Source organism: Nematolebias whitei, chromosome 6, assembly GCF_014905685.2.
Source record: "Nematolebias whitei isolate Nwh7 chromosome 6, NemWhi1, whole genome shotgun sequence".
In the NCBI taxonomy this organism is placed as follows: domain Eukaryota; kingdom Metazoa; phylum Chordata; class Actinopteri; order Cyprinodontiformes; family Rivulidae; genus Nematolebias; species Nematolebias whitei.
The window spans coordinates 12,876,208-12,888,733 of record NC_056503.1 but is presented as its reverse complement, the minus strand read 5'-3'; the positions used below and the strand labels follow the sequence as shown (position 1 = coordinate 12,888,733).

Sequence of the window (12,526 nt, the reverse complement as noted above, 5' to 3'; positions counted from 1 at the left end):
AGATATAGATGTATATACAGATAGATTTGCTACAACCCTAATTTTGTTTGACCAGTAAAAATCAAGTAAAGCACAGGAAGTTAAATGTTCTGGTTAGAAAATCTCCCATTTTGAAAAACTAGACTAAATCCCTAAATATTTTTGCTTTGTCATAAAATACTAAATGCTTTGTAACTTAAAAGTCATCAATAGGTGTCTCACCATAGATTGTGTACACATTATGTTTTGTCTGTGGAAACAAAGTGTTTTGAGGCACCAAAGTGCCTGACCAATAGTTACATATTATTTACAAAAAGTAGATGATTGTAAAACGTTTCAGGTTTTACTCATAATGCATCTTGCTGTAATCGTTGGCCTGCCTTCTCAAGGTATTTCACAACAGCGTTTTATTGCTCCTTTTAGGTACCGTTCAAACGATTTTACAGTCTCGGAGGAAGTGTGTCCTCCCACGCTCTCCCCTGTCCGCTCTGTCACACTCGACTACCAAACTGCTGCTGAGCGCATCTTATTAATCAGCCATTTTTGGGGCCATTACTTGCTTAATTTTTAAAACTTTTTCTTGTTTTATGGGGATGAATAGAATATCCCAGCAGCAGCTAATCCTAAATAGGCATGTTATAACAGCCGTGGACACCTTTTCCTACATGTGCATTGTTTAGAAACCAAGATGACAACATAGTTTAGTGAGTATATATATATATATATATATAAACATAGTTAGAGTTGCATATTTTTTGCAATTTTTCAGGGGGTTGTGTGGATGTACACTCGAAGTGTTGGCTAAGCCTGAGTACAAGTGCCAGCCAAGATATTTCATCAACCAAAATATATAAATTGTAGATGGAGGCTGTGCTACTAAGGAACTCTGGTGTCAGGTCCCCCCTCCACTATTGATACACCTACACCTGTTGGCAAGTTTCCACTCCATACTGACAGATTCTCAAAAAGCAGGTCATGTTTTTGATCAAATTTATGAAGCCGTAGCTACTCCCATTACTGCTGCCTGTTGATTTGATGCTGTAGTTTTATTTAATTGACATCCCCCAAAATAAATAAACTCCCAACTCTTGTCCAGCAGACTTGGAACTGAATAACGAGGATATGGTTTATTGAGAATGACAGTTTTATCAAACCAAATGACAGGTCTACAGGTGAATTATTCTTCTAGGTGGTCCTAAAAGCCATAGTCCAGATCTTTTGAAGTGTGTTTCTGGGGAAAGGTTCAGAGCAATAAGCCATTTTGCAGTTTTCATCATGCACAGCTTCATGGGTAGGGGTCAGGGGTTACGCTGTATATACAACCCCACATGGCTATTAGATTTGTTGTATGCAACCATGTTTTTTCGGTTTATTGGTCCAGTTACTGATGTGATTTAAATAATTATGTACATTCAGTAGTCCCTCGATACTTCACAGTTCAACTTTTACGGACTCACTCTTTCACAGATTTTCAGTGTAAGATTGTACACGACACACGATTGACGTTGGAGAAAGACAGACTCCATTCCTCACCCCTCCGACAGACAGCCTCAGAAAGAGAAAGGCGGGGGTGGGAGTGGGGTCTGTTTTTCCCCATTGCTACTGCTCAGGGAGCAGGGATGAACAGATCAAATGAACAAATGTAGAATAATGGAGAAAATGCTTAGGTGTAAAAATAAGAGTGACTCGGTTTTAAAAAAAGAGAATGGCTGAGTGCTGCTCACTCAGGTATAAGACAGACCCCCGCTAGGGACGGGGCCGATCCAATATTGGTATCGGGCTCCGATACCAGCATAATTTATGTATCAGATTTGTCCGATCCAACCTGCAGAGAGGTTTCCGATCCATGATGCATGTCTCTGTGTCTCCAAGTAAAACGTCTCCACATGTGATTCCCTGCTAGCTGCTTTGCACGTTGGCTTCAAACTATGGAATGGATTTCCTGAACGGAGGCGTGTTTCATGAACCCAGAGTAATAAGACCCACCTCACATTCAGGAAATCCAGTTCATAGTTTGCAGCTAGCTACAACGTGCAGTAGCACTGTGGCTAACAGCTAACCAACTTTTCATCTAAACATGTCCGCTGTGTGGAAGTATTTTACACTAAACACCACAAAACAAAACAGCAACGTGCAATGTCTGCTGAGCCATAGCACCACATTAAACCACGGTAAAGTTAGTTTTACGTTGGACATTCGAGCTCCGGGGCTTCAGCGGTCTGTTCTTCTCATTCAGTCCAGAGAAGGCAATCTGATTTCGGTCAGCCGCACTCAATCTGCCCCGCTCAGTCTGCCAGTCTCAGAGGAGGTGCAGACTGAGCGCGGCTGACTGAAATCAGACTGCCTTCTCCGGACTGAACAAGAAGGAACACACTGCCGATGCTGCCACGGAGCTCGAATGTTTACAAAGAAGTTGCTAAACTTCATCGTACTTAATGACTCAACCACTATCAGTTGTAGAAAACGAAGGATTTCTCAGCTTGATACTTGCAGTCAAGATATAGTTTACAGAACTGAGATGGACAGAGGAGGAAGGAGGAGCTGCAGGAGGAAGTTTCTCCTGCAGTGTGGGCTGCACACAGATGCAGCAGGTGCTAAAAAAAATAATTTTAACTAAAAATCCATTCTGATTATGCAGCTCATCCAACAGTCAGACAATTGAGTCATGTCCAATCTATCGGTTCAGTTTGAAATGTTTTATTCTTTTCTGCACTTACCCACATAGATGAACTAATCAAGACACGTGATATTCAAAATACTGGATTATTGTAGGTCCTACCAGTACCCTCTACCTTACTACTACATCCAGCATTTGTTTGACTTTTGCCCATGTTATCTTACCTATACATTACAATACAGCAGTCCCTTATTTATTGTGGGTGTTAGGTTCCAATCCCCACCCCCCCACCCTCACCTCGCAATAAGAGAAATGCAGACCTACCCTGCAGCGACGAAGCTCATAATCAATCTTCTTAACTCTACCAAACCTACTAATTGTAGCAACATACTTATATGTAACTACTAAGTTTTACTTACCAGCATGTCCCCGCTCGGAGGTCTGCATGGGCTGGTTGAAAGAAATGAAAAAAGTCTAGGTGGGCTCCAGATGGAGCGCCGGACCTTTGGCATCGCGCGGCCCACCCGGAAGTTCTTGTGGGCCGGCTAGGATCTCTCGGGTTCACCACTGAGTCTGGAAGTCCAGTTCTGGTCTGGTTCAGTGCAGCCCTTGAGGGCCAAAACACATAGTGGAGCGGGGCCAGACCTTCGGTTGGCCGGTGCGGGACCAGAGGTGGTCGATTGAGTCAAAGTCTGGATGAAAAAAGTCCCGATGGGCTCCTGATGGAGCCCCGGATCTACGGCGGTGTGTCCCTGCTCGGAAGTCCCCATGGGCCGGCTATCAGCTCTCAAAATTCACTGATGAGTCTGGAAGTCTGGTTCTGCTCTGGTTCTGGTCCGGTTCGATGGGTTCCCTGCAGCTTCTCTGCATCTGCTCAGATCAGATCAAAACTTTCCCTCTAGTATTTCAGCAGAAGGAAACCAGGCTTCTGGGCTGGGCCCTGTTGGCTTGTGGGAAATGTTGTTTTAGTGTAGTCTTACTGAGAGAAAACTACAAAATGGTGGCGCCTGTCTGAAGTATTTTATTTTTTGTTAGTATCCCGTACTGTCCCAATCACATGAGTAGTATTGAAGTTGACAATCGTGTGTCCTGTACAATAAAAAAAAAAAGTTAATGTGCGTTGACAAACGGCGATATACTGAGTCCGCGAAAGTCGAACCGCAAAGTAGCGATGGACTACTGTACACTGTACACTCTCTACCCTGGCAACAAAAATGCTACCAAAACATGGTTCCAAAGAAGATTCATTGGTCAACATGAAAAACCTCAACGTTGATCTAGAAAGCAGATATCAGTTTCAAGCACATACATTGGATCTGTATAACTGCTGCTGAATTTGTTTTATTCTGATGTTTACAGCGCAACCTCGGTGTTTATCTCAAATGACTTGTGTCGTGGAAGAGTTAGGAGCAGTTGTGTGCACTTGTAACTACAAAATCGCTTATTGGCTTACCTGTTGTAGGTAGCTCTTTAATTCGGTGATAATTAAACTTTGTTTCTCCAGAGCAAGGCCAAGAGCCAACAGTAAGTTTGACTGGAGCCAAGGCTAAAGCTGATTGATATTTAACAATTCGTATCCAAGCTGAATGTTATTTTAGCTCATTCTGTTTATTTTTTGGAGTTTTCAGTTCTTTCTCATTTGTCATTTTCTGGTTCTTCTAGCTTCCATCCACATAGTTGAATTAGAAAGTATAATTTTGCCCTGAGGCATGAATACCAGCAAAAATGCATTGTTTTGTAAATCTTTACGTCACATGTGACTGCAAAACTTCCAATTGCCTCAGTGATAAGAGCCTTTTTCATATTATTTCATAAAAGCTTTGGTCACCTAATTTTCGTTATAGCCTGAATATTGTGCTATTCAGACAAAATTTCACCACCCAAAACAATTCTTACATACTGTCTTGCAGTGTAACTTGGTAGCTCAGTGGTTAAGTGCTGTGGCCTTGTAATCCTGGAGCTACAGGTTCAAGCCCCATTTGCATCAGGAAGGGCATTCGGCGTAAAACAACTCGCAAATCTTTCAAGCGAGTTCACTTGCTGTGGCTGCCTCTGCAGAAGGGAGGAGTCAAAAGAAACCTGTTTTCTCAATTTTAAAACAAACAAAACGTTTTGTTAACTCTGTTTTATTTTTTTGTTAAATAATGACTCAGAACATTTGAATATAGAACCTCTATATCAACATGGTTGTACGGAAAGGTTTCGAGGCGAGTAGACGGCAATGGGGACATATTTTCTATCTCTGCGTACTGACAACGTTTACCACAACCCCAATGAGTCATAAGGGCCCCCTGTGATGTCCACCTTCTGTTCGGGCTCCTCAGTTTTCACTACTTTAATAAATGTTGGGTTCGTGGTGGCAATGAGAAATCAAACTGTAAATATAGCTCATAATGATCATGTCCAAGCAGTTTAGGTTGAAATGCATGTTTTTTCCACAAATTCTTGAGAACATATTATTCCCTTTTATCTCAGTTATTGCCTTACCGTAAATGTCTGGGTTTTTTTGTTTGTTTTTTTGTCATGTATAGAATTTGGTTAAATAAATGATAGAACTAGTTGCAGTACTGTCCTTTATGGTGCTTAATTTATGTATTAAAATAAATGCTTTATAAATTTTTCTTGACTTTCCTAAAATCAGCAAGAACAAGAAGTTATGGTGTTGATCGGCTTCATTATTGTCATAAATTAGACTTGTATATGGAGAATGTTAACATACAGTTACATTATTGCCCACCTATTTTGGCAGTGAACGATAATGAGTTTTCTCTTCATGCTGGTATTTATTTCCCACGATAATCCCAAAATATGTTTCTGTTTCAGCCCTTTCTATGGAGAAAATTTCTACTTTGAGATCCCACGCCCATTTCAGTGTTTATCCTTCTACGTTTATGCCAAGGCTGTTTTTCAGAGGGACCTACCCGTTGGTAAGTCATGTTAAAAAAAAGACAGCCTGTCTAATCTGAATGGAAGTGTTGTGGCTCAATTATTGTTTCACATCCTGTTGGGTTTTTTTCTTTGTTTTTTTTTTCTTCCTAGGCAAGGTGTCAATCCGGAAGGATGACCTATGTAAATACAGCGGGAAGGAGAACTGGTTTAGCCTCCAGACTGTTGATCCTAACTCAGAAGTTCAGGTAATTTCTAGGAAAGTATCAATGTTTTATAAAGTAACTCACAAGTGTTTTTAAATCTAGAACCTACCTAAAATGTGATTGCTTAGGTCATTGAGCTGTGGCAGCCATCTTGATTGAGGTTGGGGCAGCACAATAGTTTAGTGGTTAGCACTGTTGCCACACACCAAGAAGGTACTGGGTTCAAACCCCAGTTTGGACTTGGGGTCTTTCTGTGTGGAGCTGGCATGTTCCCCTTGTGTTTGCGGGTTTTCTCCTGGTACTCCGGTTTCCTCCCACATGCATGTTAGGCTGCCGTCAGGCCTCCCTTGCAAAATAGATCTGTGATCTCAGTGGGATTTGCCTGGTTAAATGTTAATAAATAAAAAATACTAATCCTAAAAAAAAAAATCTTTGCTACAGTATTTGAGCTGCAGCTGTGGCCCTGTTGGACAAATGAAGCTGGACACGAACAGCAGAGCAGACAGTAATCCAGGTGAAGGAAAAGGTTGTGTTTGTGTCAACCTGATGATAATTATCCTTATTGTTTTCAGGTGCAATAACACGCCACCACTCCCTCCCACCCGAGTGAGAGTGGTGGCGCAGAGGTTAGAGAGGGTGAGCCTGTGATCGGAAGATCGCCGGTTCAACTCCCAGTACCATCAACATCAAAATGTGGGTGGGATAGGTGAAGCACCCACACCTGCCTCCACCCTCATTTGCCCCTCTCGGCCCTTGAGTAAGCTCATTAACCCCCACCATCTGCTCCCCTTGTCACCATAGAGAGCAGCTCTCTGCTCCACAGAGAGGGCTGTGGTAGCTCGGTGGTCTGTAATTGTGTCGGGAAGTGCATCCGATGTAAACACAATTGCCAAGTCTTCATGCGAGTTAGTTCAATGTGGCAAAAGAAGGAGAGGAAAAAAGTTTTCAGGTGCAATAAAACTATTATAAATACAGTTAAGAGTTATTTATTATACCACCACAACTGGGGATTGAACCCAGGACCTTCTTGCTGTGAGGTAACAGTGCTAACCACTGAGCCGTCGTGCTGCCATACCTTTATTACCTGTTAACACATAAACATGTACTGATCCACATCAAGCCCCACAAATAAATCACTAAATCGCACGCAATTATACTTTTTGCCTGCCTCTACTGATGTCTGAAGATCGGCATCGTCCATTGAAAGACCTGGATTGGTCAAACTGTCCCATTTTCACTATTCTAGATGTTTGTTTTGAATGTGTGCATGTATAGTGTATTCATTTTTCATTTACGTATGTTTATTTTTAGAACTGCTGCCTCTCAGCACACGGGTCCCTGGTTCAAATCCCGGTCTGGGGGCCTTTCTGGGTGGAGTTTGCATGTTCTCTCCGTGCATGTGTGGATTTTCTCCGGGTACTCCAGTTTCCTCCCACAGACCAAAAACATGCATGTTAGGCTGATTGGTAACTCGAAATTGTCCCAAGGTGTGAGAGAGAGAGTGAATGGTTGTTTGTTTGTCTCTAAGTGTCCCTGTGATGGACTTGCGACCCGTCCAGGTTGTACTCCGCCCCTCGCACAGTGATTGCTGGACATGGACACCGGCGACCCTCGTGACCCAAAATGGAAGAAGCGGGTAAAAGATAATGGATGGATGTGTATTTTTCTGTCTCGTACATTATTCTAACAAAAACAATGAAATGCCTACACCGCACCTCTGGGTGGCAACGATGTTCACAGTAATGACATTAAAATGCAGAGAAACAGCATGTTTGGTTTAACTTGGAAGTTTTCTCTAAACATTTGTAGCTATATTGTTTTCTTGGACATTGTTTACAATTTATTCCCCATTTTTACTCATTTCAGTCCCAATCTACAGTAAACAAGAACAAGGTCAGGATGCAATGGCACAGGCGTAGAAAACAGTTCCCTTGTTCTTTAGGCGTCTTGGACACAACATGATAGTGGGGATGTGCTTAACCACCTGCTACCATCTTTGTTGAGAGCGTCATAATTTGATTACACATGAATTCACCAAGAAGTGGGGTTTTTTTTTCAGCATGTTCACTTTGATTTATTTTTGAACATCTTTTTTTTTTTCCCTCAGGAAGTTCAAATACAGTGGAAATTACCTGTTTTTAAAAATATCTAGAGTAGTGCGAAGAAGTCCTGAATGCTATCACTTAATTGGATATTTCCCATTTTAGTTAAATATTGATTTTAGTGTTTTCTTTTTAGATATTTGGTACAGTTTTAATTTTAGTAAATTCTTGAACTTTTACTCACCTGTTATAAAAAATCTTTGGTCTGGTCCATCTCTGTGTAATGTAGATGGTTCTTAGCCAACTTTATTCTTCTTATTTTGGGAGGATTGGTTTATTTCTTGAATGATGCCATCCAGGCTTAATATTTGTGACCGTCTTTGGTTGAATCAGACGATGTGGTTGGACATGTGTCATTAAGTTCAGCTGAACTTTGTTTGCTTATGCAGACTACACTCCGATACCTGCAGAGGAAGTTACCCCAGGCCTCCCACCACAGGGCAGGTCAGAGTGTAGCCCAGTGAAGAGATGCCGAGCGAGTGCCTTCTCATACAGACTCATTTTCTTCTGTTTCTTCTCTTTTATTATTTCTGCTAGTTGCTGCCTCTTTTTGAAAACGTACATATAAGTACTTCAATAGACATTTGAGATCTGACTCTGATGGCTGTTTTGGGCACAGGTATGGTGTCTGTAATGTGTTATTTATTTATTCATTTGCAAAGCTGTGTAAAGAGCATGTATTAGCTCATATAATGTTTATGTGGTGTGTTTGATGAAAGAAATGCAGCTTCTTTGCTGTAGCTACCATGTTGACTCTAGCTGCCATTAGCCCACGCCGGTCTATTCTGGGTCTGTGCTGCAGCACTGATTCACTCACAAGTAGACACTTTCCTCTGCAAAGTTACATCAGTGAGCGACGGAGGTGTGAATGCACTGCCAGTCTGCTTTGGTTAGTTGCCAAACAGGAGCTTTGTCAGCACCCTGTCAACTCGCTTATTTAACACAGGAAATTATAATGTTTTTTAACCAAGCTAATGTTTCTTGATCATATGCATTATTATGCTGTGGGTTTATTTACTGGAGATCTTGGCTTATTTGGACCTTTCTAAAGTGGTTATCTTGGCATTAAGGCCTTTCTTGCATCAGAAAGAAGTACTTGCTTTGTCAGCCAAGTGCTGAACTGCAGAGACAAGAGTCCGTGTGTGTGGGCGGTTGAGCTCTTTTTCTATCTCTCTGACACTTCCGAAGGCGAGACCTGCAACCTTCACCACATCCGACCCCGTGTAGATCCTTTTGAGACATGACAAAACTCACAGATGTCGTGGCGCATGTCACATATTTTATCCTCGCTTGTTTTTTTTTATAAATGAGAAATGATTTGCAGCAAGGCAGTAGGTCTTTTTCTAACAAATGAAGACTGAAAAGCAAGTTTTAAAAATGACAAAGATGTGCGTACAAATAAAATACACAGAGTATTTTGCGTAGGCGTCTTGCTGCAGTCCTTGTTTTGGTCTTGTTTTTTTTTTATGTTGGATTTGGTCTGAAACTTTTAAAATTGTGTTTGAGTTTAAAGCAGTAGTTCAGTTTTTTTTCAAGTGGGATTCTGTGAAACGGTTATGAGCATTTTTTCTTCTTGGTTTTAAATGGTCTTTGAGCAGTCTCAGTTTGTGGAAAGAGAAAAAAGTTTAGTTTTGATAGATAAGTTCTGTTTGCAGTGGCCTAAAATGGATTTCTGTTGTCTTACAGCAAAGCTCAAAGGTTTAAATTATAATTTTGCATCACCAATAGTTTTTCATTACATGGTTATTTCCAGCAGAACTTTAAAAACATTTTTGCAGAAAGTGCATCAAACTCCACTGGAAGTGCTACAGCTATCTGCTGCTGTTTGTGCTCCTAGTTGAGCAAATGTTTTTATTTAAATGACCTTGTAATGCAAAATTGTCGATTTAGCTCGTCCGTGCAGTCAGAATTTAACTGTTTTTACAAAGTGAGGTTGTTCAAAGGTCTATCTACAGCAGGTAAGCTATTCATTGTTCGTAACGTTATTAGGGATTCTTGTGCCAGAGATCGGAACTAACCACTAAAACTTAGTTTTTCATTATGAACAGGGGAAAGTTCACCTGGAGATGCGACTGAATGAAGTGATCACAGAGAACGGCTCAACAGGTCAACAGTTATTAGTCCGGTAAGTTACAAGATTTCCTCTTCACAAAAAGGTCTGGTCTGATTAGTTGTTTTCTAGTTTTGACACCTCGCATGTAATTTTAAATGATGGGACAATTGTAAGAATGATTCAATTAATCATATGGCTGAGGGTCAAATCATAACCAAAGTGATTTTTAAAAATGAAACTGTCCTGAGTAATAAAACAACATGAAAGCTTCAGTGAATGAGAAAATGAACAGATCTTCAAACAATTTGAAGTAAAAGATAAAAACATTTTATTCAAACTCCTTAAACCTTGAACCATCATTTGCTTCCCTGTAAGCAGCAGCCGAACACTTTAAAAATTTCAATTCATCGATGCCTTCAAAGCAGGAAAAAGCCACAAACGATTCTAAAGAACTTTCATGAAAACGTTATGTCAGGACTATTCAACTAAACAGCTCAGGGGCCTCAGTTACCAGAAGCCAAGAGCTCAGGAGCCGGACATCCAGCAGTTATTGTCATTAAATAAGTTTGTTTTATGGTTTAAAATGTAGTTTTATTTAAAAATGAACCCATTGGTGGGCTGAACTGACTTCATCCGTGGGCCTGATTTGGCCCCGGGGCCGCCAGTTGAATGTATGTGTTTTGTTTGCATGAGGCTATGTAAACCTAATTTTTAAATCTGGTGTACATCAGATGTATTTTTACATAAATTCTTAGGCGTAAATGAGTGTGTCCTTTTGGTTTTACCAGACATAGACAAACAGACACTGAAATGGTAAAAAAATAAACCAATTAGTCCTTTTTTTAATTTTTTTTTAACAGGAATGTTTAAAATACATGTGGATTATATTTTAGCCCTTTTCACCTGTGAAAACAGCTTTTGTAGAAAATCTAAACTAAAAATACGAAGTCTTTTTTTCCACTTCGGAACAGCACTGACCGCATCTAGTCAAATTCAGTAAGAAGGCCGGAGCATGTGCTCGCTCTGTGCTACATGCAAATTGGAATCATGAGTTTCGTGAGGTCAGATGTTTGTGAGCACAACACTTATCAACCTTATGATATAAAATGTGCTGTAAAAGTGCATTAACTGCCTGTTTCAATTCTCTGTAGCTTTTTTTGTTCATATTATCTGTTACTGTTGCTTCAGAAGTTTTTGTTTTGCATCAAAACGTCAGTCATATTTACGAGCATGTTGCTCTGTAAGAGGATGGTTAAAAAGAGGGAGTTAAGTTGTGAAGTGTATTTGTGCAGATGTCACACATGGCAGGCCTGTGTACGTATGCTGTTTTGCACCTTCCCCCATTCATACTTACAGAGCGCTGTAATGAGGAGGAAGTGATGGCATCTGAGCAGGAAGTGTGCGCTTCTCACACTGCAACCACTGTGGTTTTCTTCTGCTCTCATTCACTGTCACTCAGATTGTTTGCTCAAACTGACACGCTTCCCACCACCAGCGCACACATCACACACTCACTTTTTTTTCATTCATTTTTATTTTATTTTTTTTAATCACTGCAAAAGTGAAATCCAAGATGTCTATTTTTTACGCGCACACCTTCTTTGATCAGTCACAAGAGGGGTTAACACACAAAAGCCTGCAGGGAATATCGTCATGACACCCTGGAAGATTACAGACAAACATCCTGACATTTGGCTGCTTGGCTTGTCCCTGCGGCCTCACTTAGCAAAGGGCTGAATTCATTCTTATCCTCTGGTGGCTCCTGCTTAGCAGCCACATCCTGTTTAAGGTGCCTACAGTGTCTGTTTGTTGTCACCTGAAACACTCCTGGAAAAAAAAATGCAATGGTCCCAGTGTGACCACAGTCAAACATGAGGGCAAAGCTTATAGGCAACGACTGTAACGGAAACGAGCAGTCTGGGGCTGTTTCACATTCATACACGCTTTATACTAATCCTGATATTAATGAACACAGATTCTGTTAATGACAATACAACAAGCTTCATTAGGACCTTGATGTTCTAATGAAGTATTTTAAACCCATTTCTGCTGAAATGTAAATTAACCTTTTACATTTGAGGCTGTGTTAAGACGGAGAGATTGCTCGTCCTGTTGTGGGTTTTTTAGTGACAAAAACTTTTAATACTTGCTTTTATGGAATGGTCTGGTCCAAAATTAGGCATACGGAAACATTTATTGTTTCTAAATTTGCTTAACAAAACACGTTTGCACCATTCCTGTTTTTGAAAAGCTTCTCCTTTTAGGTGCGACAGTGTGGGGTTGTTGGTGGTTACGGTATTTTCAGTAAGCATCTGTTGAACCAACAAGAGGCTATTTATCTTTTTATTGTGCTCCCCTGACCCAGCAGTCTTCTCCCTCAAAGTCTGTTAACTTAAAGCACGATGGATCAGTGGTTAGCACTGTTGCTTCACAGCAAGAAGGTCCTGGGTTCAATCCCCGGTTGGACCTGGGGTCTTTTGTGTGTGGAGTTTGCATGTTCTTCTCGTGCTTGCGTGGGTTTTCTCTGGGTACTCTGGTTTCCTCCCACAGATCAGAAACGTGCATGTTAGTCTGCCTTCAGGTCCAGGCCTCCCTTGCAAAAGAGATCTGTGATCTCAATGGGATTTTTCCTGGTTAAATAAAGGTTAATAAATAAAATCATATCAAAACACATTGAATGAAG

At 40.8% G+C, this 12,526-nt stretch overlaps 1 protein-coding gene across 1 annotated transcript in view; it reads left to right on the top strand.

Annotated features, from left to right (window-relative positions):
* Positions 1–12,526, top strand: part of rasa2 (RAS p21 protein activator 2) — a 67,947-nt gene that overhangs the window by 7,044 nt on the left and 48,377 nt on the right. The window contains exons 2-4 of the mRNA XM_037678492.1: positions 5,420–5,523; positions 5,636–5,730; positions 9,839–9,915. Coding sequence (XP_037534420.1) covers positions 5,420–5,523; positions 5,636–5,730; positions 9,839–9,915 — 276 coding nt within the window. The remainder of the gene's footprint in view (positions 1–5,419; positions 5,524–5,635; positions 5,731–9,838; positions 9,916–12,526) is intronic.